This window comes from Amphiprion ocellaris, chromosome 1 (genome assembly GCF_022539595.1).
Source record: "Amphiprion ocellaris isolate individual 3 ecotype Okinawa chromosome 1, ASM2253959v1, whole genome shotgun sequence".
Classification (NCBI taxonomy): Eukaryota; Metazoa; Chordata; class Actinopteri; family Pomacentridae; genus Amphiprion; species Amphiprion ocellaris.
The window spans coordinates 23,649,471-23,676,702 of NC_072766.1; the positions used below are offsets into that span (position 1 = coordinate 23,649,471).

Here is a 27,232-nt window from a genome sequence, read left to right on the forward strand (position 1 = left end):
GGCCTCACTACTCAGCCAAGTCCAGATTATACCCTCTTAGTGTTTTTCTTAAATTAATCTGTATTTCAGTGTCTAGGGTTTGATTCCAACATAAGTTTAGAAAAATGACATGCTGCTGCTAAACACACAATCAAGGCTTCTTTTTAGTTATTTTACAGTCAGGAGTACCATCACAGTACCAATAATTACATCAAGTCAGTGTGACGCTATAGTCCATGTTGCTACTTCACATCATTAAAACTTACAAATGGAAAAAAACAACTAAATTCATTCACAATTTACTGAGGTAATCCAGATTTCATACTCCAAAAGGCTATTTTTGCCTTTTCAGAGTTTCAGATTTTTGTTAAAGTTTCCATAGCAGACTATTTTATGAAAAAAAATCAAAATGCTGTAAAATGGAACTGTTAAAACACAGCAAATATAGTCTTCTGCCACTTATGACTTCATGTGATGCTCACATACTTCATGCTTTTTCTTTAATATTTCCAAAAATATGCATTTATCATAGGTGTAAGTGTGGAAAATGATATGCTTGAGTAAAAACAGGCATAAAACGTTAAGGCATTGGGGTTTTTTTTGCAACCAGTATTCTGCTTGACATTATTCTATCTTGTAATGGGTGTAGTTTTAGTTTCAATATTGAGGCAACACACATTAATTGTGGGTGTGGGGGTCATATACTAAATTTCCTGCATTCTGGTGAATTATTATACAACAATTTGTATCTTCTCTGTATCAATTTGTGATGGAAACAACTTTATTTAGGTAAAGAAAAAACACTTAATTAAGGCACCAGGTGACTGTTCAGAATATACATGAACATAATGCAATCAGGCTCTTGCTTTCAAATGTATATTCTCTGTCAACTTTGCTAATTTAATATTATTCCTGTTTAGTTACACATGCGCATAGGCATGATTTACTCCTCTTTTGTGCCTATAGTTTGGAACAATGCATGTGTTGTCTGTGTAGTTTCTCATTCATCCAGGTCATGGTTATCCAAAGTTGTTTAAATCAATCCAACTGGACTTTAAGAAGGTTCCTTGAAGACGTTTCACCTCTCATCCAAGAGGACCTTTGTGAAGGCTCACACAAGATCCAGAAAGGAGAACAACCCAGTGAGAACTGAAGAGAAGGAGAACAGGCGAAACAACATAGTGATTCCGTATGTGTCTGGACTGTCTGAAAAACTGAGGAGGATCTTCAACAAACACCAGATCCCTGTCTTTTTTAAGCAAAATAACACCCTCAGACAAAGACTGGTCCACCCAAAAGACCCCACACCACACAGTCAGAAGAGCAGCCTGGTGTATGTAGTTAAATGCAGCGAGGAATGCTCAGATCTCTACATAGGGGAAACCAAACAGCCACTTAACAAGCGAATGGCTCAACACAGAAGAGCCAGTTCCTCAGGACAGGATTTGGTGGTCTTCCTTCACCTCAAGGAAGAGGGACACTCATTTCAGGACACCAATGTTCAGATTTTGGACAGGGAGGACAGATGGTTTGAGAGAGGCGTGAAAGAAGCCATCCATGTCAAAGTGGAGAAGCCATCTCTGAACAGGGGGGGTGGTCTGCGACATCTTTTTTTCGCCATTTTACAATCAGGTCCTTTCAAAACTCCCCAAATGCAGAATGACTCAGGTGAGGTGGCTACTCAGCAGAATGACTCAGGTGAGGTGGCTCATGCTAACGACCACCATTAGCATACGAGGGCTCGGTGAAACTCGCATTTCAATGACCCCCTTTGTCACTCCCTGGCTCCCAGCGACCATCGTTGAGGAGCCAGGTGGGCCTTGGCAATGGTCATCGGAATGTGAATAACACTGACCACACCTCACAGGGGTTATAAGCTGAGGCAACATCAACCACCACCAGAACTGAGGAAGTCTCTTGGATGAGAGGTGAAATGTCTTCAAGGAACCTTCTTAAAGTCCAGTTGGATTGATTTAAACAACTTTGGAATGCATGTGTTCTAAATATTAAGAGGGACACATCTCATGCCTACTCCTTGAAATCTCCATCTATGTGTATGTAATACAAATATTACGATATAAATGAAGTCTCCCAGGAACCCCATGTTTATCGTATGTCACTTTGGATGATTATTTTGTTTGGGAATATGCTCTGCATTATCGCCAGTCTAGTCTACCCGTTTAGGCCACTGTAAATATATGCACTTCTCTATACATGTTTCACTAATGATCATAAACCCCAATAACTAATAACAGGGGTAAAGTAGCATCAAGGTGTAAATAAGTACATTCATGATGGCTTCACTCTATGTCTATTTCTCAGTTTTATTCCGAGTTTCAGGGTTTAATATTTAACAAATATAAGATGAATATAATATAATCCTGTCAGCTTGCAGCTTTTTGTGTCTTCAGATTTGGTTTTTGGTCTGAATACGTATAGCTCAATTACTCCTGTATTACAACTTGCATTTGTATAGTTTAGAGTAGTTTTACAGTCTTTTCAGCAGAGTTGTAGGTGAGCTGATGTGATGAAGCTGCAGTAAGTGTGGAGGGTTTTGTGGCAACAGAGACAAGGACTTCATAGTTCATTATATTCTAAATGAAGCGACAGTGCAGAATTACATCTAAGCCATTTGAAGGCTGAAAGAGATTATTTTCATGAAAAATACCTCAGTTTCTAAATATGTAACTTTGATACAGAGGTGAATTTTAGGGGTTAAATCTCTATTTTGCACCAATATTAGAAAAACCGTGAAAACACAATAAGCCTTTCTTCAGGGAGAAATAAGACCAAGCCATAGTATCTGCTGTGAAAAGACATTACAATATATTAAAATTGTTATGTATCATTATTAGAAACAGACTCCATTATTAGAAGTTTTGTAATGGGATTATGGAAAAGTGTTGGCCAGTATCACAAATAAGGTAATTCACTATGCAGAATGGCAGGTGGCATTTTTTACCGTTCATTCTATCATCTTACTGAATAGTTTGATGTGTAACAAAATCATACTTTATAAAGTCATCATCTATTTTAAAATCTCAATATCCAAATTAGTAACTACAAATTAGAACTGCCAAATAAATACAGTAGAATAAAAAGTGCAATGTGCCCATCATGTAATGTAGTGGTGTTAAAATAAAAAGGAGCACTCAATTGAAATGTGTCTCTCAAAACTTTTAACTAAGGATTTGTATTTTCTGATTACCACTGCCCACTCAGATCTTGCTGTTTACACACTTTTAGTTTTAAAAAAATGTATATATAAATGTATATTGTCAAGTGCCCACTGTCACCCTAGCAGGTGCATTTCATCAGAAGATCAAGGCTCAATATATATCAATTTGAAATATTTTAAAGCGAGTGGCTCTCATGTATATCCAAAGTTACACTTAACAGCATGTTTTTAGAGTAAAGGGTTTGCATTCACATCAGTAGCTTAATTAGGAATAACCAAGAAGGCTGTCAATACTTTTAAACTTATTTTATTGCCACTTTTTCTCCATTTTCCCTGACACTACTAAATCTCAAGATCAGACTCGTCTAGAATAAAACATGCGTCATTTTTAACAGAAACGCAATTTTATAACAATCATGACCGCATTATAAGCTTATTCTTTGCTACAGTAGAGAAGAAAAAGAACAGAGAATGACTGTTTTATCCCAAGTGTGTGCTTCCAGAACAATTTTAAATATTTAATTTACATGTGTATTCAGATCTTTTGTTTCGAACTTTGTAGAAGCACCAATAGACCAAGGAGCTGTCGACTGAATGACTCTCCTGTTCACCACGAAGTTATTGATTCTTTACGCTTTGCGGCAAAATAGTCACTGACATTCTATAAAAAAAGTGATCACCCTTCTCTCACAAATTATCAAAAGGACAGCAATAAGAAATTTATTCAGAGACCTGCCAGGAAGTACAAAATAAGGGATGAATTAAATACAAAATTTAATAAATTAAGTCGGTGAAATGCCAGACACTACAAAGCCTAGCCACCCCACTTATCTTTCTACTCAATGTACTGTAGTCTGTGGCCAGAAAAGTAGTTTATTACACAGTGACTTGAGAGCTCCTAAAAGGTCTTCTTGTATAATGTCAAAAATACACAACTTCCAATCTAAAGATATTCTTTGTTCTGGAAAAGATGACATTTTGCTGATCCAAAGATTTAACACAAAGTCACTATGGTGACCAAAGGAGAGGCAGTTACTTGGAGTGGCTGAATCTGATAAGTCAAAATGGAAAATGTTTAATCATTATGTTTTTTTATACAGCCAACTAGCCATAATATCCAGAGATAAACCTGGATCAGGATGGAAGAGTCCCTGGAATGTGTGCTACAAATTCATGTTTAATCTGCAGGACTTCAGAAATACAGAACAAATAATGCTCCAGGAGTGTCTGCCACCATTTTTTATTTTCAGTGTCAGTGGTTCTGAACTCAAGACACCAGTGCATCAGTGTAAAATAGTGTCATAACAATGTAAATGCAAACATATATTTTTATAATTTATCATACATTATTCCTGAGATGTAGTCCAAAAATAAATACAAATATAGATTTTGTGTTACCTTTTCACTGAAACATGCTACAACCGTTATTTGACAAAAAAAAAGCACCTCTTTGAGTAAAAAAAGTGCAACAAATTGAAAGAAAGTGGACACCGATCTCAAGTGTGGAAGTTCAATGGCAGTTCTGGATTGGCAGACAGCTTTAGGCTGAGCTCAACTCCAGGTCACAGGTCAGAACCAGACTCCACAGGCAATCTAAAGGAGGAAACAGGAACTGTGTCTGCTGCTTTGACTGACCACAGGGTCAGAGGTCAAAGACAGACTCACAGTGGTCAGCATTTTGTAAACATATTCACTTCGTCACACAGCCCTTATCAAAACACACCAAAGACAGGAAACCTTTCCCTTTCAAAAACAAGAGGTGCTGCACGCAACACATGGCGTCTGCTGAGATGACAAACCTGCAGCTCACGCATAGTTCAGTCTCTCATACAATGCTCCCAAAAGTGTCAAAAAGTTGTACACACCTTGTAACTATTTTCTTTTTGTCATATAGTAGCTCGTCTACATTCACAATGCTTTGTACTAACTATGGAAAATAAGACTACTCCCTCGCAGTGTCCAAATATACCAACTCTGTTATGCCGGGTGCAGAGGGATGACAAATTTACATCCAAAGGGCGAGTGGTAGTTGATGCCAACTTCTCCGTAAACCAGCTTAGGGATACCAATGTCGCAGAGGTACACTCTACTGTCGTTGTCTGCCAAAGGTAGTGGAAGCCCTAAAGAGAGGGTCCACTTTGCCTCCACAGTCTGATGCTGCTCACTGACCGGAGGATCAATACTCAGGACTGGAGCCCTGTTTCGGTTGGCCCAGTCTGCACCTGATTGGTACCAGGACTGCTCCCTCAGCAGTGGGTTCTCATGGCAGTCCAGACAGTTGATGACCAGATCGACTGGGCTTGCAGGCAAGTCTGGGACACAGGTAGAAACAAAGAAAGTATTTCAAAGTTACCTCACTTAATGATTAGAGCAATAAATTTGTGATGCATGTGGTCCCTCTCCAAACTGAACTGGCAATTCTACAGGAATCTACAAATGTCTAAACAAGTGTCAAATATCCTCATCAAAACAAGAGCAGAAACTGGCAGCTCCTCCTAAGACATTTAGCCATGTAAGTTCTCCCAACATTTACAGACTAAAGAATCATAAATTATGACTAATTTCTCTAATGTTAATTTAGGGCAACTAAACATTTCCTGAGAGATGAAACTACAGTGTTCTGAGTCATACTGAATGCAAGTACAAAATGATATCAGGAGTGTTTTAAAGCGTGCAACTCCACTAGAGGGCAACATTTGTCTGCACTTGTCTGCACTAACAGGTCAAGATGAACTAACATTTGCACAGACTGTCAATCTCACTTACATAGTCCTCTCCATCCGAATAAGTTGTGCAGACAAGGATTTAAACATCAAAAGACTCTCTGTTGGTGAGCTCTACCTTTCACGCTGGCCACCTGCTTGCCGCTCGTCCTGCTGTAGAGGTTGACCTCGCTGGTGACTGTCTCCTGCATCCTGACAATGTTAGGTAGGAACAAGATGACCTCCACTTCATGGTTAGCCAAGTGTCTGCCACAGCTGATACCCTGGGCTCCCTGAACATGGGGCCCACACAGAAGCACCACTGTGGGTCTCTGGTGGACATTTTTTGGGGTGAGCCTGGGGACAGTCGAGAAACGATACAGAGATTTTTCCACAAAATATCAACCATTACCCACACTGATACAATACCCGTGTTATAAAACAAACTACACTAAAAACACAATTTTAGGAGCAGGTGATGCTGATAGACACATTTCCAAATCGAACACTGTAAACTCAGCTTTTTGCAATAGGACCTGCAGTCAGCCAGTGCACGCTACTGCCATGTGATGTCCTGAATCTGAAGATACTGTCAACTCATACTGCGACTCAATCACTTTGCAGCAGTTAGTACTGTAGAAAGGTTTTAGATATTTGTATTATTATCCATCATGCAGTACCATCAGGGAGGCAAAGAGTAGTGTTACTCCTGTGGCAAGTTGTCCAACCGTTTTTTTTTTTTTGTTTTTTTTTTTTTAAAAGACAAAGGGCGTTCACACCAAATATTGATTTGATTTAGTGTTTTTCTGTTTACTGAACTCTGCATGATAATAACTGATAAATATAAACTATTCACTTCTAAAACCTGTGTATACTACTACACACATAACAGCAGTGTGTGTGTAGGTTAAAGCATAACCGAAGAAAACCTCAACAACTGAAACTCACAACTCAGCATTAAACAAGTTAAAATTGGTTAAAAATTAAGCGAAGAAAGCCTTTTTAGAAAACAACAACAAACATTAACAAAGCGTGTATAAAGACTAAAGGACCTGCAAGTTCTTCGTAAGGTTGCATGTTTACTGATGTGTGTAAAATCACAGGTGACCAGCCTTTGGCATCATGCACAGTTGGTATTAATCTTTCTTGATAGAAGTAAAACATACGTTTGTGTAGGTAGAAGCCAAAAAGCCCACAAATGCACTTAAAAAAGGTAAAAGGTAGCTCCCAAAACTTAAATCAAAATTAGTTGCAGCAGAGGAACACAAAATGTTAGTTTTTTTAATTATTTAAAGCTGTCGATCTGTTAAAGATTGATCAGAGATCTAATTTATCAGTTAAAAAGATTGGGACAATTTTATCTAGGCATCAATTGTCCAGTTGTGCTGCTGTTTACAATAACTAATTGTGGAATGCAAAAATGTAACTGCTTTAATTTAACTGTGTTGAATAATCTTGTAACTAGTAGCATAAAAGCTGCAACCCACCAGGTTCTTTAAGGTGATTAAGGGACCTTTGTTGATAATGGCACTTGACTAAAGCAGATAAACTAGGAGAATCATCATATTTACAACCCCAGTTTTAAATTTTAAAAATCTGACAAGTTATGAGTTACTGCTTACACAAGCGGCCAACTATTTGGAAGCTTAATTAAAAGCATGTTTTAATATGAACTGAATGACTAAAGAAAGAACTGACAGTCTGTTGGCTGTCAGTAAAACAGTGGGATACCACTTAACATCTGTGATTGTGTCACTACAATACAAAACTAAACTTGATCTGAGCTCCCAGTAGTTCCAGTGTAAATTTCAGACACTCAAGTATCACAGAGCTAAGTTGATAAAAGGATCTGAGACGATAAACCTGTTTGTTATATGAGCTATTGCATTTTGGTTCTTTGATCTTAAATAGGACTTCACCACCCATAATGGTTGCAGCGAAATTATACCAAACAGGGTGACTTCAGTCTATTAGGATGTTCTTGACCTGTTGTGCAACTGCTCAATGTAGCACCTTCCTAAGGAAATGCACCATGAGGGAGGTCAGGGTTAATACCTTCTAACTTGTAGTAAAGACGATTGCCATGGTGACCAGAAAACATTACAGGAAAACAATAAGTTGGACAGACCAGCTCTAATGGCTATAATTAATTACACAGAGACGTTTGGCACACTGTGGCACATTCTTCCTATTATCATACAATTGTCCAACTACATTCTTGTACCAGCCATGAGGTGGTAACTCAGGCTTCCTCACTACTGAAACCCAGATTGGTATTCCTTACCTGTTTGGTCCACCCAGCAGTGTGAGAGCCATCTGACTGGAACAAATACCTGTCGTCTCCAGCCGGCGCTCCAGAGTCAGGCCCCAGCGCTCTGCAGCTGCTAGCAGACGCTTATGAAGCTTGTAGGACACACTGGGAACAACCAGGCCTGAGTCTGCGTAGGGAAAACATGAAGTGAGATAGACAGCATGTTAATAGTTTTTTATACTTTATCTTTTCACATATAGCGGAACATTAAGACACATCAACACATGAGCTGGTTCTTGGAAACATCTGTCCAGATGAAGTTATCTTGATTAGATAAGATAAAAAGAGAATTTCTCTTCTAACAGCAATTGCTGTCATTAACATTCAAATACTGATTAGCTATCAAAGTAACATCTAGCTCCATGCCAAAATCGGGAAGCTGCTAACTGGTAAACATGTTCTACAGGTGACTTTCCCATAAAAAAAGTTCATTGAGAAAAGCAGGTTGACGCTGTTGCAGGTATACTTCATATATGCATAATCTTAAATTTTACAGTCTGAAACCAAAGCTGAAGATTCATACATATTTGTAAGTTTGCATTCACTGGAATGGGCAAATGCTGCAGACAAATTAACACAAGGCACCATATTTCTATATTACACCTGAACTATAAAACAGCTTCTACAGTTTTATGTCATTTTGCAATTTGTCTTCATTATGACACCTCGAAAAAACAGCTGTGGCAGAAGTCAAACCCAGAAACCCGACCTCTCAGACGAGGACAAATATTGGTCTACAGATAAACCTGCTTCTATGCTCTCAGGGGGTGGTAGTTATGTGGAAGCAACACAGATCATACTGTGAGTAAAGACATTCCTTGGGGAAAAGCCCTTCGTCCTCCTCCTCCTCCTGACCTGATCTTGTTCCCATCACAGAAGATTCTCCATTTCCTTTCCTGTTTGTCACTGCTGTCTGTGGCAACAAAGGGAAGATTGGCAGCCTTTACAAAACATGACAAACATGAGGCGGTCAGAGTGAGACGCCTATCCCCACGGGCCCTGAGTTCACATGCACCATCACATCGTTCCTGACCAATCCCCAATCCTTAGCTGTGGGACGGGGCTGCACTGGGCTGGACCCCCCACACTGACTGCTGCCTCAGTCAAAACATACAGCAGGTTAGCGTGACAAAAAAGGGGACAAACATCATACACATATGAACACCTGCACCTGTATCCTAACAGCTTGTGGTGAGAGATTGGAGGAGACTAAATATAGGAGAGGCATGCTGGCGACTGGGCTAAAAACCTTCTCTTCTCAAAATATACTGTTTACAAAGGCGATTAAAGAAAAGAAAAAATATCGACAGCCTCATTCATAGACTATGCATTCATGTATAGAATTAAGTGAAGCACTTAACAGAAACTTTTTTTCAATTCTTTGATGGAACACATGTCAGTATAATCAAAAATTTGGGGAAAATTCTATTTTTCTAACAAGAAAACAATGTTATGACTTTGGCAAATATGTTTGTTATACAGGTTTGCACACATGACAAATATACATCACATACACCATTTACAACACTGAGTAAACTGCTCTTTTCCTGCATAAATAGGCAGAAAGACTTGTTAGCAACACTATATTAGTGGCACAGAAGCACCCTCATGAGCACCAGCTGGACAAAACACAAAGGTATTGAAAGTAAATCAGGACCGATAACAGTAACTCTTAACAGTAACTCTTAAGTTGTCCTATAGGAGGGTGCTTCAGCTCTCACCGGCCAGTGTTGTGAGGACTGTTTGTTTGTGGAAGCTGCTGCATTAAGTGGCACAAACAAATGTACGTATGTGAGCTGGAAGGTCATGGTATAACTTCATCAACAAAAATCTAACATTATATCATTATTCTCTGGAAGGTTTAAGAAATCCAGATTGATATTGAAGAGTTACCAGCAATACATCGGCTAATACTGATTCTTGAGAACACACAAAGCGTTTTTGAAACTAAAAAAAAAAGTGTGAAGAACAACTGTCAAGTGAATCCAACATTGGGCTGCTATCTTTGGGATATCTTTAAAAATTTGTTTACTGAAGGCATGATTTATTATCTTATACAACTTTTCTTCTGTAATCCTTCTCTTTTGAGGAAAATGCTTAAATCAACATTTTTTTCTGTGTCCATCAGATCATGTCACCCAACCTTGTCAGAATTGTTCTCTTCTATGTATTTTTTGAATTACTGTATTACATAACTACAATTCAGCCTTTTATCACTGTACAAACTGAAGTGTGTGGAAACCTTTAAAGAGCGCGTGCTAATCCTCGGCTGTCTGTTGCCTGTGGCACATTAGAAGGGTAATGAAAGTCAAGCTGGGGGAACTGCATGGCTCAGGATCCCTTTGATAAATAAAGCTGTTGGGAGGCAGTTAAGTCCGTAATGGCCTCCAACAGATCTCTGACCTGGTAGCTGAGAACTTGGTGGCCTTACTGGTGTGCACAAATCCACACTGACACACACACACATGCCTGCACACACCTCATCCTACAACACACTCACAACAAGCTGTTGTACAAAGACACATACGCCCACAACTTCTCACCCAGGCATTCAACACGGTCAGACTGGCACACACATTCTCCCACGCAACACACACACACTCACACACCCTCATACACAAGATAATTACACATAAACACAGAGACTCATGCCGTGCCTGACTGAAATTCTTGCTTATCTTTAGGTTAACCCTGCTTCCCTCCCACTATTCTTTTATTGATACCGCACAAAGACTGCCAATATATTTCAGCGGACAACAGAAATGTGAAACATGCCAATCCTCGTGAGCGATAAGCAGAGGAAAGTCAACTGCTTCTTGTCATGCAAAGTGCTGCCTCGAGTGCCAAGCTTAGGGGAAGTGGGAGTTGCACTACTATGCACTAATTGCTTTTCAACCATCCCACCAGGTGTGCCTTAATAACTCTCTCGCTGAAGTTGCTGCTACCAAAACTACCCCCTCCTCCCCTGCACACACACGCCATCTCCTCCTCGCTGACACTCACACACATGCAGTCATTTATGCACACACCCACTTTCGATGTGGTGTGAAAACAAACTCAATAGTCAACTAGCTAAACCGGGTAGCCATGAGTATGCAGCAGCGCTAAAGTAAACTGAGCTGGAAGCAATCCTTCAAGCATGACAAGGAAACCGACGGGACTGAAAGCAATACACGCTGGCTGGATATGGGCCATGTGTGACTAAGGCTTGCACTGGGATAGGGAGGGTCAGACGAGGCTGTTTCATTCACACAAGAGCTGCAGAGGTAGCAAGATGGGGTGCAGGTTCATTGGGGCACAGAAAAAAAGTTTCATGCAGTAATCTGTAAGATTACTTTTTATCATTTTGGAAATATGTTTGGTACCAGCAGTTCATTGTTGCAGCTTTCTTTATCACGTTTTTGCACGAATCATCTATTGATCAAAAATTTATGACTTGCATCAATTAAAGGTCTGAGTACTGAATCTGTGCAAATATACTTAACATAGTGACAATATGCGAGATTCTGTTCATGCACGGAGTTTATGACTTTGTGCACCTATAAATACAAGTTTCAGAGGTTATGTAACTTTGCAGGTACTGAGAGCCCACCACGTAGAATGTACACAAATTCAAAATCATTTCTAAGGATAAATACATCCAAACTGCAATTTAACATTTAAAATCCTCATTTCTTCACCTGACAGCACGCAGTTCCAAAAAGAGCTATTGGGGGTTTACATCGATGTAAAGATCACTGCATTAGATGGGTTAAACACCACAATAATGATGCTGTATTTGCATTCTGCATTCTCCCAAGTGACATGGCATAAATAAATGAATAAAAAAATAGCAGGTAAACCAGCCGACATTTGACTTGGTTGCACTATGCCTTGCGGTCTGGCTTGTTTGCACTGAGGTTTCACTGCAGGAAAGCAAGATAATAGCAGAGCTAAACTTACACAGACTGCAACTTTTACAATAAACAATGGACTATAGAAACAGGCCTGTAAAATCCCCATGCCAGCATGTTGTATCAACTTAACCTACAGCTGGGCACTTTGTTTTGCTTTCTGTATTCTCCGATTGTTGATTTATCTGTTTACTGGCAAAGGTTCCAGGTCGAGAGCTCTGCGGTTGTTCCTGCTTCAGAGGTGCTGTTTATGTAAGGCTGTACGGCGGCATGCTAATTACAGAGTACAGAGGATGGGGATTATGATGACAGCCCTGGGAAGCAGATCTGCCTGCATGGTAAGAAAAGGAGGCTCGGCTTGGCAGCTGTCTACTGAATGGCAGACAGCTGCTTCTACTGAGCTCTGCTATGTCACTACAATCAGATACAGTCTGGGGAAAATCCTAGAAACACCATCAATACACCCCTCTTACCCCTACAGCCAACTGAATAAGTAGCTTAAATTGCTATCTAACATAATCTTTCCCCCCGTCATCCTATTCCTGCTTATCTTCAAACAGTGTAGAAAGACTGCATGAATCATGAATGCAAAATCATGAACTAGATTTGAAGAATCTGCTGCCAATACCATGTGAAAACAGAGTTCATGTATACATTACACAAGCAGTCAAAAGTTTGGACACACTTCATTTAATGTTTTTTCTTTATTTTCATGATTATTGACATTGTAGATTCTCACTGAAGGCATCAAAACTATGAATGAACACATATGGAATTATTTAGTAAACAAAAAAAAAACTCAAAACATGTTTTATATTTTCGATTCTTCAAAATAGCCACCCTTTGCTTTGATTATTGCTTTGCACACTCTTGGCATTTTCTCCATGAGCTTCATGAGGTAGTCACCTGAAATGGTTTTCACTTCACAGTTGTGTCTTGTCAAGGTTAATTTGTGGAAGTTCTTGCCTTCTTAATGGGGTTGGGACCATCAGTTGTGTTGTGCAGAAGTCAAGTTGATACACAGTTGACAGCCCTATTTGACAACTGTTAGAATCCATATTATGGCAAGAACCAATCAGTTAAGTAAAGAGAAACAACAGTCCATCATTACTTTAAGAACTGAAGATCAGTCAGTCCGGAAAATTGCAAAAACTTTGAATGTAACCCCAAGCGCAGTCGCAAAAACCATCAAGCACTACGACGAAACTGGCTCACATCAGGACCGCCCCAGGAAAGGAAGACCAAGAGTCACCTCTGCTGCTGAGGATAAGTTTAGCCGAGTCACCAGCCTCAGAAATCACAAGTTAACAGCACCTCAGATTAGAGCCCAGATAAATGCCACACAGAGTTCTAGTAGTAGACACATGAACATCAACTGTTCAGAGGAGACTGCGCCAATCAGGCCTTTATGGTCAAATAGCTGCTAAGAAACCACGACTGGCCTCGACAGTCACCTGACCGAAACCCAATAGAGATGGTTTGGGATGAGATGGTTTGGCATGAGATGGACCGCAGAGTGAAGCCTAAAGGGCCAACAAGTGCTCATAATCTCTGGGAACTCCTTCAAGACTGCTGGAAAACCATTTCAGGTGACTACCTCATGAAGCTCATCGAGATAATGCCAAGAGTGTGGAAAGCAGTAATCAAAGCAAAGGGTGGCTATTTGGAAGAATCTAAAATATAAAACATGTTCTGACTTATTTCACACTTTTTTGTTTACTACATAATTCCATATGTATTCATTCATACTCCTTCAGTGAGAATCTACAATGTAAATAATCATGAAAATTAAGAAAAACCATTAAATGAAATTAAAGTGTGTGTAAGCTTTTGACTGGTAGTGTACATTTAATGCACAGTGTTTTATATATCCACTTTCTCACCAGTCCACTTTATCCTGCTAAAATACTATGTTTTTTGCCAAAGATTATTTAGAAGGGAATCTTGACCATTCATGATAAATGTCTTTATTTAGAACCACGCTGGGGCAAATTTGTCTAATATATACTTTCTTCCCCAACTTACTCCACATCAGGCCGATGAACTATTTGAAGAGCAACTTGCAGGATATTTTTTTTTTAGTAAATTTATATTTAAAATTTCTTGGAAATTATTGCTTAAGCTCGATTTAATGTGTTTTATGAGACATGAAGAGGAAGGTCAAATGAAAAAGTAGGCTAAAGCTGTTTATTCTTTTACAATGCATCACATAAAGCCCCCTCTGCTGCAGTGCACTGCACAGTAGTGGGTGGTAGTTAAGACTGAGCAGCCGTGATTTAGAAAGTTAGTTTATTTTCTACCTACTTTGCATTTCACAGTATTTCATTACAGTGACTGTTGTGTTTGTGCCGGTTGCACAAACTCCAACCTGTCAGGACATCAAGCCCAGACTAACAATGAAGCTGCTTTCACGCTTGTGCCAGTTTTGGACAGATGAACAGTAGGGACTTCACTGCTGCAACTGTAACTACGAACATCGTCATGTGCAGCACTCATTTTAGACGGCTTGATTATGTTTGTGGAGACACAATGAAGTTCTGGACAGGATGTCTAAGGCACGACTGTCTGAGACTGATAGCTGGTGCAGTTCATTCAGTGCAAATAACTGCCTTAGTACCATCAGCAGGAGCAGTGTTGTCAGGAACAATGGTTACAGATTTGTTCGAGATTCAACTTAACAAAAGCACAACTGTGCACTGTAAGTTTACGCTTGGAAACTTCTAAATTATTCTGCTCTCTCCTACCTCTCTCTGTCTCTGTATCATGTGGCACTGTAAAATGTACTGTCGGTTTCTGTTACACAAGTAAGATATGACACTAGCTTATCCTGGACATTATTTCGTCTAATTGTGGTCTGTTCCTGGTCTGTGTGACACTCAGCAGGCTCATTGTTGTACATCAGTGACTTATCATATGCATACGAATATATATTTTCCACCTCTTCTGTGTCATAACTACTGTTAGGATCCATAGTTCTTATTGTTCAACTGGACTAGCTTGGCTGCTCTCCCTTTTGTGACATCACAATTAATGTGTAAGTTTTGGGGATGGCATAAAACTCAATTACAACTACCCTAAATGTTACTACAGTAAATATAGACACATATTCATTCAAAAATTTAGCTTCCACTTCATTTTTCCAACAAAATAATTCTCTGAAGTCTGAAATTGCTATTTAACCTTTTTACCACAAGAAGGCGGAGTTCCATTCTGCTAGTTGTAGCGTAAACCCTGTACATACAGATACATCATATCACTCTGTCCTCCTCCATTACCACCCACCCTTTACTGTTTCAGTTCCTACAGAGTGGCCTGATACAAAGACCCAGGCATGTCTCTCACACCTTGGACTCAAAGACCTGTGTTTGAATGCCATTTACTTATCTTGTGTCAGTATTAACCAGTTATGTAATGAGTGAACCAGTGTGAGCAAGGACAAGGTCATCATTTCTGTAGGCTTACACCCGAGAGGGTGTTGGAGGTCATGATAAACAGTAACCAGGCCTGTATACTGCCAGTCAGCCTGCCCCAGGGTGAAGTGTCTCCAACCAATGGGAGAAATGAGCACGTCTACTGTGAGCCCCTCTTTATCGCACATGTTGTTTTTCTCGTGGTGTTCAATAGAAAGAGTGACTGCAGCACATTCCTTGCAGTACAGAGAGCCTATTTAGTGCTCAGTATCAGGTATAAAAAGTTTAGCATATTTCACCTTTTGGAAAGAGCTGTGACTGAGCTTCCCAACTGTGCTTGTCAAAACAGCGTGATTACATAACCAGATGGTAGTCCTGGCCAAAGTTGAAACACGGTGTTATTCCACTGAGCTCTGCTCTGTCCAAGATAAACTGTGTTCACAAAGCTGACATGATCACTGATAAAACGGCCCAAAGACGGACTTCATTTCATCTCATGCTAACTATCTCATATCTCATGTGGAATTAAATCAAGGTGACTGTGAAAAATCCTCCTGCAAAGCACAGGAGAATGTAGTAGGGGGGTAAGAGGTGTGATTGCCAAAGCTCTAAATAACACCTTAATCATTCTTTTATTTTCCTCTTATCACATATATAAAACCATAAATGACAAAGTCTTATCTGCACAGAGCTTGTACGATACCTAATGTGCTTTGACTAATAAAAAATGTGTTGTAATATCACTAATAAAATACTGTTTTTTATTCTAAACAAAGAAGAAAAGATTTCAAATTAGCTGCTTTGACTAAAGTGGATTTTGGATTTTGACTGGCAATGTATAAGAAGTTGGTAACATTAATTAGATATTTTTGTATCATTTAAACCAATGACCAAACTAACAGTATGTTGCTACTTTCTCACTTCAGTACCCTTCACTGGCAATCAAACATAAACCTTCTATGTCCCACTGACAATTTCAATCAAATATGGTCAGAAACATCACTTTTTTTCTTTTAAAAAAATTTTCTAAGGTAATTTTATACAAACATGATTAAGAGTGTCTATGTTATGAACCACTGTCTTTTGCTGACTGACTTCTCCAGTGAGTATTTACAACAGCTGTACAGTGTATATGAGATTTGCTCAACACAAACTAAAGTTGTGTCATTTGTGATTATAAAAGAGCAGGTCAGACAGGCTTACTGTGTGTTTCATTTAAGAATGGTTTTCATAAATTTACTGACAATATGAAAAATGTAAGAATTTGAAACTACTTGTGATTTCTTTTCAACAGACTACAACAGCATGGGTCCATGGGTCATGTCAAAATCAGCTAGAGAGATGTGTTCCTCAAGGACATGATTTAACAATTTTATACGTGAATCAACAGTTTCAATATTTGTTGGTTTTCTATCATATCCACTGACAACACAATATGTAGAGAAACAGAAAAGGCCAGGTACATACATGGTATTCTAGTTCCTATGTGTGCGTGTGTGTGCATATGTGTCTGCGTGTATTTTCTTCTTACCAGTACAGTACTCTTTACCCCCATGCTCAGGCGTCGTTATCTGCCTGTATATAACTGGTTTCCCCTCCAGAATATTCTCGTCATGGCGATATGACAGGAGCTTCTGCTCGGCCTGCCTGCTGTGATGCTGTGTCCTGTTGCTGTGGCTACTGGTCCCATCAATCTGGGAGAAGACAGCAGCCTTGTCGAACAGAGCCAGGTTTCCCTCGAAGTCAAAGTCAGTGTCCAGGTCCCCATCTGTCCCGTCACCAAAGCACTCATTGTCCTTTGACCTTACTGGTCCTCCAGCACCTTCATTCCTCACATTAGTTTTCCTCGGCGAGGCCTGCGTCGCCCCTCTGCTGTAAGATGAACCTGCAGGTGCTGCAGACCAGAGAGACTTAAATATAAGTAAAAACACCAGAGGTTGGGTTTGATAGTCATTTTTAGACAGCTGACAATTGTTGTGCATAGAGTAAAAACAAACACTAATCTAATTTTCTGCTTTAGTGTGATGATTGCATGCATAAAAGAAGAGTTTGTATAGAACCATGTTGGCAGATATAAAATCTGAATATTTTTAGGACACCAATAGAACCTCTCTCTCATTTTGCACATCCCATTGCATAGCCATCATATTAGCCTCTTACTTAAATGAACTCAAATGAACTCCAATGTTTATGCACATCGTATTAGAAGGCTAAGGGTTTGTTGATTCCAGGTCTGCTGACTTTCACCACAGCCAGACATGCTTAAGGCTCTGTTCACAGCAGAATAATGGCTGTAGCTACAGCAGGAGAGTGACATGATACATAACACACTGACACTGAACTGACAAATACCAGTTAACTTTGCATGTTCAATAGTATTTTCTATAGACATAAAACTACAGCTCCTAACGCTTTCCATTAGATTGTAAACATCCAATGTAAGGTGTGCATCTTTTGGTCTGTATAAAGCCCAGTAAATCAGATTACACATGCAAAAACATTTTTTAGAATTATTATTTCACACTGACATGACTACGATGTTTCAACAAGAGACGATCTTCCTCACTAGATGTGATTGAGACAACACATTTGTATTTAATAGAGAATTCACGCAGAACCATCATGTCATTATCTCCAAATGAATCTGAGAATCTGAGATACTGTATTGGAGATGTTAATGACGGATTTGAATTATTTCTGGGATGCTGTTTGCTTTATTTAGTCTTTTGCAATTTGAGAACTGTGCAATTTGAGAACTGTTGTCTAAATCACCACTATTATGCAGTGTAAACAATAAATAAGATACAACTTGTATTTTGTGTTGCCCAGATTAAAGTTGACCTACTGAGAGTTAAAGACAGGGAGGGTGAGGTGCTGCTCTGAACGGCCACAGGCCTGTTTTAATTTTAAATATACATTAGTTCTGAATATATTTTCTACCTGTCAGCACAGCTCGCCTCCTAATCACCTCTGACAGAAGCTATGAGGTGTCATACTAAACAGTAAGTCACTGTGCTGTACAGACTATAATCCACACACAAAATGTTCCTGGACTCAGCAGTTTCAAATTCTGACTTGATGGTTGTAACTCTTTTTACTAGGTGTAGCTCTGACTGAAAACTAGTCTTTTTCTCTTACGGGTAGTTATGAAAACCCACTACTGAGAACAAAACACCACTGACACACAAAACATACAATGGCCGACTGAGTGGGGCTCAATAAAGTTTACATACATGTAAGCACAAACAAAAAAACAAAATGAACTAAGAACAAAAAAAAAAAGAAAAACCGGAAAAACCTGGCCTTCAACCCTAACCATCCAGAGCTCTCACGCTAACCAGGAGACAAGAGAGGCACAGTCGCACGCTACTGTCAGTGTGACAACTAAGGTACTTTGGCCTCTGTCACGCAAGACACTAGGAGGCTCAGTCATAGCACACTGGCGTTGCTACAAAGCTGCAAACAAACTGTGAGCTAATTTGAGACCTGGCTCAGCATAGAAATATAGTCTTACAACCACCAAACAGGACTGATTTCAGCTGGGGGTGTGTCAACATGCAATCACAGTTTCTACCACTGCATTCACAAAATATAAACATTATTTTGTCTGTTTCACCCTTAAGCACAGACAAGTGCACTCCCAAACAAAGGCAAATGTGTCTTAAGTGTTTATAAGTTATTTGCAATCAATTTTAAGTAGCAAGAAATGCATCCAGCAGGTTGGAGAGAAGGTGGTGGGTCAGTGTGCTCACCTGTGTGAACAAGGCCTTATTACCACAAGCCAACAATGGCTGTATTTACAAGGAAGTGTTTTGTCATGCTATGAATCAAAAATCTGAATAACCTGGGCAGAGCTCCAAGTCAAACAGGCTAATGAATAACAACTACACAGACAGTGAACCTCACTGATTTCAGTTTAGACAAACTTACCACCACAAATTAGTGCAATGAGAGAGGCCAGGAATATTTCACACTGAAATATGGGTTATGGTCAAATTGGACCGCTAAATATATAAATATTAAAACACAGTACTGAAACTGTGACAAGGGATATAATTAGGCATAATGTTCTTGTTTTATTTCAGATATCTCTATGCTTTGTCATCTAAATTTTTGTCACAGCAGTTCCTTACCTGGAAAATGCAATTTTCAGCCATATCATTTAAAATAAAAAAATCTGTAACTAACGATCACTTAGAAAGAACAACATGGGAGTTTACAAGAAAAAAAATCATTTACTGAAATGTGGCACTAAACATGACATCGACCATAACAGTGTATGTTTTATATACTATATGCATAATTTTTAGGCAGGTAAATATTCTCACTATATCATTATTTCTACGCACATTTTCCAACTCTCAGCTAATAAGTACAGCATATGTGTATGGGACAGTGTGGCCTAAAGTGATTAATGCCTCCTTTAATGGATGCATAATTAGATGGCAGCTTCATCATCATTGGCTGAATTGGGCTAAAAAGAGATTTAGCTGATGCTGAAAAGTAAAAAATTGTAAAGTGTCTGTCAGTCAGATGCAGCACCCTTGAATTAGATGAACTAATAAGGTGCAAGCACCACAGAATCAAAAATTTAGTTGCAAAAAGTCAATACTGTTGCCAAAAATGCATGCAAGAAGATGTTAATTAACTGCAAATGACTTGATACAATGTAAAGGGTGAAAGTAACAGGAAGTCATGATCCTCAAGTGCAACCCTTTTGTTTGTTTTTGCATGCAGTGTACACTGCTACCACAGACTACGGGGGGGGGGCATGACATGAAGTCATGAAAATCATTGTGTGTCAGTATCATCCAGTCAAAAATGGAAAAGGGAGCATCTGGAGATGGTGGTTGGAGTACAGCAAAAATACAAATAAACAGAGGTAGGGCTGACTGTTCGTTACTATACACAAAACACCGACTTGTTGCTGGTTGAAATGAGTCAACCTGCTGGGAAACCTCAGCTGAGGACATGAATTTGGAAAGTTCTGCATCACCTCAGTAGCTACAGCTGGCGTGCCGTGACAAAGCTTTAAATCACACTTAAACACACTATGTGGTTAACAGTGGAAGCCTGTAATCAAACTGGGATGCTCTCTACATGAATGTGTGGAGTTGTGTGAATGTTAAGCTAAACAAATCCTGGATGTGCAGCAAAATCTTTCCAAGGTATATAAAGTGAAGGCTGAAAATTCTGCAGGAAGGGTTTATGGGAAAACACTGAGCTGGATATGATTTCACTCCACATACAGAGGTAGCATGCTGGTAATTGGAACTCTTTTCATAAGAGCAAAGTCTGTAGCTTCTCTTCCAAAATGCCAGTTTAGTGGGATCTATCTGAGTGTAATGGAATTTGACTGTGCTTCTGGAGGCCTATGCATCTCTCTAAACAGCACTCAGTTTCTAGATTCCTATTTTACTCTCCCAGAAAGATCAATGGCAGATATTCAGAAACCATTTCTGGAATCCACAATCTTGTATAAGCAACAGCCCACCCTGCTTTCCCCTCTTTGTGGCCGGGGGCTTCTTGGGAGCATGGCATTGCGTGTGAAAGGACCAGCCCTGCCCAAGCCACTCAGCACTTTGGCCCCATGCAATTTGGGCATTAGCTCCCTGGCCACCAGCCTGAGAGCTAGAGATTAAAATAAAAACTCAAAAGATAAACACTGCCTCCACAATTGATATCGCTCTGGCCTTCCGAGCACACTGGGACAACATGGCTTCCTGTCGGGGACGGGGTGTTTCCTGTGTTGGCCAAGAGCAACTGAAGGAAAGGAGATGGGGAGAGAGAGAGGACAGGCAGCTTTACATAACCTTCTCTTTAGGAGCAGACACCGAGAGGGAGGGGGAATGTTTATTGATTTTAGTCACACACATATTGTAAAGAGGAACTTTGGTACAAGCGTTTAGCACGCTATGGGAATCTTAGGGGGAGTTACAGCAAAACACAGTTTCGTTCCAAGCTTAAGAAGAACGAGTGACACACAGGGAGGTACAGAGACCGGGTTGACAAGTTATGGGTCTTACTGACTGACTCAATAAATGAAATGAAACCAAATGAAATGAAATGAGGAAAAAAAGAGTTCCTATTGTGCAAGTCCGTGACAGGAGGTCATTTTTACAACCACGCTGAAGACTATCATAAAGTGTCTATGAGCCAGAGTTTTGACCTCTAACTCCTCCATTGTTCAGTGATCCTGAGTGTGAAAGTGAACTGACTTTAACTGATTACTGCAGAGGCCACAGAGCTGTCCATGCAGACTTCCTGCGACTGAGTCTTGACTAGAGGAAATGCTGTTTTTAACTTTTATCTAATCAGGAAGGTTGAGTAACACATTCTGATTTTTACAGCTACGTGTACAATCTGAGACAGGGGAACATGTGCTTCAGTATCAATGTGTGTCAAAGCAGCAAAATTGTGCTGACAATTTCTTATATCTGATTTAGAGTTTTATTACACCACATTTTTTCTATTAAAATGTACATTTTAATCAAAATGACTGCTGCAATAAAGGCAGCAAAACAAAACTAAAGATTATATAATTAGCTTTTATTATCATTTAAAATATAAAGATTGTCAATATTTTACAGGTTTCAGAAACTACAACATATCAAAAGCACTACACGACAGACAAAACAAACTTTGAGATAAACAGCAGCTACAAAAACAGCAGCTAATGAGCCAAGCAGACACAGAGTTGAATCAGCCCCACTACTGCACAGTCTGAGCTGCAATATAAACAATAATATAGGCTTCACAATGGATGAATGCTTTGGCGAGGATCTGCTCTGCTGGGTTGCATTCCTTTTAATTTGTCAGCGATTTCTTCAGACTAGTGGAACAGTTGGTTGCATAAACAGCATTAAATCTAACATTATTTTAACTGCGTTAAAAGTTAATTTTCATCCCATTGGAAATTCTTTTTCACCACAGCCAAGCAGTGGCCAAAACATACTCAGCTCTGGTCAGGACATGGGTACTGTGACTTTTTTTTGGAGTGGATCACCATCCTGATTGTAGGACACAAAATCCGTGGCTGAAAATAACACTAATAATACAATGCCCAGCTTTTTAGGGAAAATACTGTACTATTTTTTTTTTTTTTTTAAAGCCCATATTATGCACATTTACAAAATTTTAAAAAAATAGATTTTTGGGGTCTGCTAGAACGTAGAACATATTATTTTTCTCAAACTGTACACTGCTGAAGCACCTCTTCTCACACTGTCTGAAATTCTTTATTGTAGCCCCTGTCTCTTCAAGGCCCCACTCCAGAAACACTCAGTCTGTTCTGATTGGTCAGCTGGCCTGATGAAAGTGAAGTAAAGTTTGTTATGTACCGTAACCCCAGACCTTTGAATACAGAAAGAAATAATGGCAAACTGTAAGGAAGCTGCTCATTCTTTGTCTGAGGACAAGTCTAGTCACAAGGTGGGCTTTGTGCAAATGTGTTACATTGCGCCATAAGTGAGTGGCAGGTGAAAAACCTGGACTTAAAATGAGGTATTTCAGGCAAGTAAGGAGCACTGTTTTCTGTGGGACAGAATAAATTTACCTTGGGCTTGACTTTGTAAGTTTGCAGAGCATTTATATGCCTTAAAATGCAAGGGGGGAAAACAAAACAAAAAAAAAAAAACATAATATGGGTTCTTAGAAGAATGAATTCAATATTTGTGTCACATTTTGATAATTACCTTCTTCAGGAGAAATGAATAGGCCTGGGACTGAAAGCCACATGCATGCTAGAGGTCAGAAATGGACCGCTCTACTATACTGCAGTTCATCACTACATCACTAAAAACTCCAGTGATTGGTCAAAGCATAATACAAATTTACACATCACACCATTCTAATATTGAATCAGGAAAGGATTCAAAAGTGGCTGTGATCCCACAAATCCAGCATCCAGTATAAAACCTTAAACCTGTCTCTGAAGTGATGCATCCCATGGAAGTAACACTGAACAAAGCGCATTTCTGTTGAAAGGAAATTCTAACAAGGGCCTTTGAGTAGAATCAGAGTGTTGTGATTTGGCACAAATGCAGTGCATGAAAAGTAATTAATTATCTTACATCTGAATTTTTTTAACCCCCAAATCATTTCATCTGCTTTGAAAACTGTTTTCCTTTTCATTGTAGGCTAGAAAACATAATTATTGTAAAATGTAACACAGTGGCATTGAGTGACACTAACTTTCTGAAAATTACAAAGAGTGACTGAGTGACACTTGATACCGTTGTGTGTCACATTTCCGTCAGTCACTGAACAATATCTATGTTCTGCTCACCAACAGAAGAGTACTATACAGCCATTACTGTGGTAAATTTGTGCCATGTCATCACTCATAATATGCTGTCTGCAACAATAGTCTTTTCTGTGATGTGTGAACTAGGAAATGCAGCATCACTGTGAATAAGCAAAAGCCTTAAATAAACTGTGCTTTCCAATTTTAGGAAACCTGCGTGAACCTGTCTTAATAATTTCATAACAACTGTAAAATAACCTTCCACTCCTATTGTATCAGGCTCACATAGTCATTATCCTTTTGGGCAATGTTCAATTGTTGTAGCTTGATTACCACATACTTTGTTGAGGTCACAGGTTTTCCATTTCAAAAAGTCATTCTGTTATCTGCTACCAATGCTGTCAGTAAGCTGAACTCATGTTTGGAGAGAACACACTTCCATGTGAACTGAAGATCATTATCATTATCATTATATAATCATATGAATAATGGATACTGAGGATTATTGAACAACCGATTTCAAACAGTTCAATCATTCTGGCTCAAACTAAAGGAACTGCAGTTCTGTTTATTTTGAACACTCTACTCTCTTCAGCTTGGCAAAACAGCATGCACCTGAATTATGGCCAATTAATGACAAATGATTATGTGGCTTTCAGCAATGTTACTTATTATGAGGCATTACATTACTCTAAAAAACTTAAATATTTGCTCACTATGTTCCCCACCAATAAAAAATAAAGTGTGGGGTGATTAAATCTTGGTTCATGTATCTACCTACCTCTGCGTAGGATAGTGACTGGAGCAGTGCTGGACTGAAAGCTGCCCCTTGTTGCGTGAGATTGAGTGGTTCTGGTGCTCTGGCGTCCTGCTGACATGAAGCTGGGTTCTGCTGAAGCCTCCTGCCCAGAGCTGGGCTTGTTCACTGTGTTCTGGATATCTAGGAACTTCAATTCCTTGATATCCATGGCACTAGAAGATAAAAACACCGACCTTACTTGGAGCTCAATCTGTTCTGTGCTACTGTACTGGAATTGGTATTTCTTCTTACATGGTTCCTTAATTCAAAAGCTTTGGATTGTCAGCTTAATGACTAATTCAACGATTTACGCCCACTTTATATTGTCTACAGCTTTCTAACTATTAATGCAGAGCATCAGGATATATGAAAAATTGGTAAAGGTATTGAGCTGTTTTTAAAGTCTGACATTAACAAACCCACATCTAATGCTAGAAGCAAGACTTTAGAGCATTTAAAGAGTTAATTATTACTTTTTTATGACTGTCAAATGAATGAGAAAGTGTGTCCAAACTTTGGACTGGCAGTGTATTTGGAATATTATTGGGAAAATACAAACATTTGACTATTTGTTTGGCTTCAGATACTGTCTGCAGAGAATTGCAAAAAAACTCCATTTTATTTTATTAGATAAGAAGGTTGAGACAGGATTTTTTTTCTCATTTTTTACCTGAATGTGACCTCAGGAACAGGACACTTCACCCCATTGTGATAGGGCTGTCTCAGTGAAATGGTTTGGCTGATTTGATCGACAGATGACACCTCTCCCTGATAAACTCCCAATGCCACCCCACAGTTAATAGACACAATGCTACCCAACCAGTGCGTGGCCATTCTCCTCGCTGTGTTCCTGCAGTTAAAAATACAAACAAAAGAAATGAAGGTGGTAGATTAGAACAGCTGTAAAAAAAAAAAAAAAAAAAAAAAAGTAAATTTTTCAGGCTCATTAAAGGAATTTAGACTTAATATATCAGAACGTGGCTGCTTTTGGGCCATTAAATAAATAAAATAATTCATAGTTTTTCAGAATAACCTCATTGTGAGCAGCGTGGAGAGGGCTTTGAAACAAGAAACAAACCTCCTCTAAGGGAAATGATCTACTGCAAATCTAAATGAACAACTAATTCAACAAAGAGCAAGAAAAAAAAATGTAATTCTTCTTTGCTGTTCAGTCAAATCTGGGGGTAACGGTGGGAGTTGCTTCAAGAAAACTGAGACTGATGACCTCATATTTCTAAAATCATCATGACCTGTTACCATATCTAATACTTGTATGAAATGCAGGAAAGAAAATGGTATACTTTACCATAATTTTTTGGCAGCACTGAATTTAAATAATGCTGGGAAGCTGTGAGAGACTGTAGTCAGGATATACTGTACATACAATGTCCATCTAAATCTTTTCATGCTTGGCTTGTACTCTGCTCACAATAACATCAGAAGGAGACAGCAGATCATTTTAGAGATAAGTTTATTATTGGCCAAAGGAGTGACAAATCTGTCCTCGAAAAAGGTTGGTAGGCTAAGTATGGGTTGATGGATTTTGGAAATATCTACGACTCGGGTATTTTCATAGTCTGTCTAAAAACAACAGACATGGCACTTATGATGGAAGCACCTTGGGATAATCTGTGTGTGGCCCTACAATGTCCACATTTGTCAAAGAGCCTTTCAACATATGTACATTACTCTAAGATGGATCTGTACCTCAATTGAAATGTCATCATAACATAATACAAACATACACTACTGTTCAAAAGTTTGAGGTCACTTAGAAATGTCCTTATCTTTCAAAGAAAAGCATTTTTTTCAATGAAGATAACATTAATGAGAAATACAGTCTAGACATTGTTAATGTGGTAAATGACTATTCTAGCTGGAAATGGATGATTTTTAATGGAATATCTACATAGGGGTACGGAGGAACATTTCCAGCAACCATCACTCCTGTGTTCTAATGCTGCATTATGTTAATAATTGATGATTAGAAAACCCTTATGCAATTATGCTAGCACATGAATAAAAGTGTGAGTTTTCATGGAAAACATAAAATTGTCTGCGTGACCCCAAACTGTTGAACAGTAGTGTATATGCAGGACGGTGTTCATGTATATTGTATTTCTGGGTATTTGTATAGGTATGAATGCATACCCTGGTGTGTGTTAAACGTTGTTAAAATCATCAAGGACATTCTTGGAGGAAAAAAGGCCGACAATATTCCACTATGTACCGACCTTTGTGGAAATATTAGCTAGCTGCCGTTTGTTTAAAAGGTTTTCGTGTGTTGCGTGAATTTGAGAGGCAGTAATCTTAATTTCAACATCAATGTGAGCGCAGAATTCACAGAAGTCAAGGAAAAAGCACAACATTTGGCTACACAACTAACGACGAGTAAGCAGTGCTGGCTAGCTTCACGGCTAACATTAGCTTCGCTTCTATCCGTTGCTTTCTTGTTTCTTTACCTAAGCGGACTGTTGCGAACTTAAAACGAGTGTCTGCTATTTTAAGTACCAAGTCTGAGGATATTCAACCGACAAAGGACAGATTTACCTTGTCTTGAAATCTGCAGCGAGATGTCAACGTGAGTGAGACGCCGAGCTGTTGTTTGTACCGAGTTCCGGGTTGACAAGACACGTGACTTCTGTTACCTCCCACGTGGGTTTGTTGTGATTTTTTTTTCTGTCGAGTTGAAATCAGTATATGAGAGACTTCAGT

General features: G+C 39.1%; 1 protein-coding gene across 1 annotated transcript; it reads right to left on the reverse strand.

Moving 5' to 3' along the window:
* Positions 1-4,367: 4,367 nt before the first annotated feature.
* LOC111577675 (enhancer of mRNA-decapping protein 3-like) lies at positions 4,368-27,213 on the reverse strand. The gene is made up of 7 exons (XM_023284052.3): positions 27,068-27,213; positions 25,188-25,367; positions 24,500-24,690; positions 17,005-17,367; positions 8,144-8,297; positions 5,999-6,216; positions 4,368-5,469 (listed from the first exon to the last, which is right to left on the reverse strand). The coding sequence occupies exons 2-7, from the start codon at positions 25,349-25,351 to the stop codon at positions 5,135-5,137; spliced, it is 1,425 nt and encodes a 474-aa protein (XP_023139820.2). The 5' UTR covers positions 25,352-25,367; positions 27,068-27,213; the 3' UTR covers positions 4,368-5,134.
* Between the last annotated feature and the right edge of the window lie 19 nt (positions 27,214-27,232).

What these genes read in the sequence shown, in the direction of transcription:
- LOC111577675 (XM_023284052.3), bottom strand. Translation starts at nt 25,351, where the DNA reads ATGGCCACGCACTGGTTGGGTAGCATTGTGTCTATTAACTGTGGGGTG. An exon ending in AGTCACTATCCTACGCAGAG is followed by an intron (nt 17,368 to 24,499) that starts GTAGGTAGATAC and finishes TCTGGTCTGCAG; the next exon opens with CACCTGCAGGTTCATCTTAC. An exon ending in CTGCTGGGTGGACCAAACAG is followed by an intron (nt 6,217 to 8,143) that starts GTAAGGAATACC and finishes GACTGTCCCCAG; the next exon opens with GCTCACCCCAAAAAATGTCC.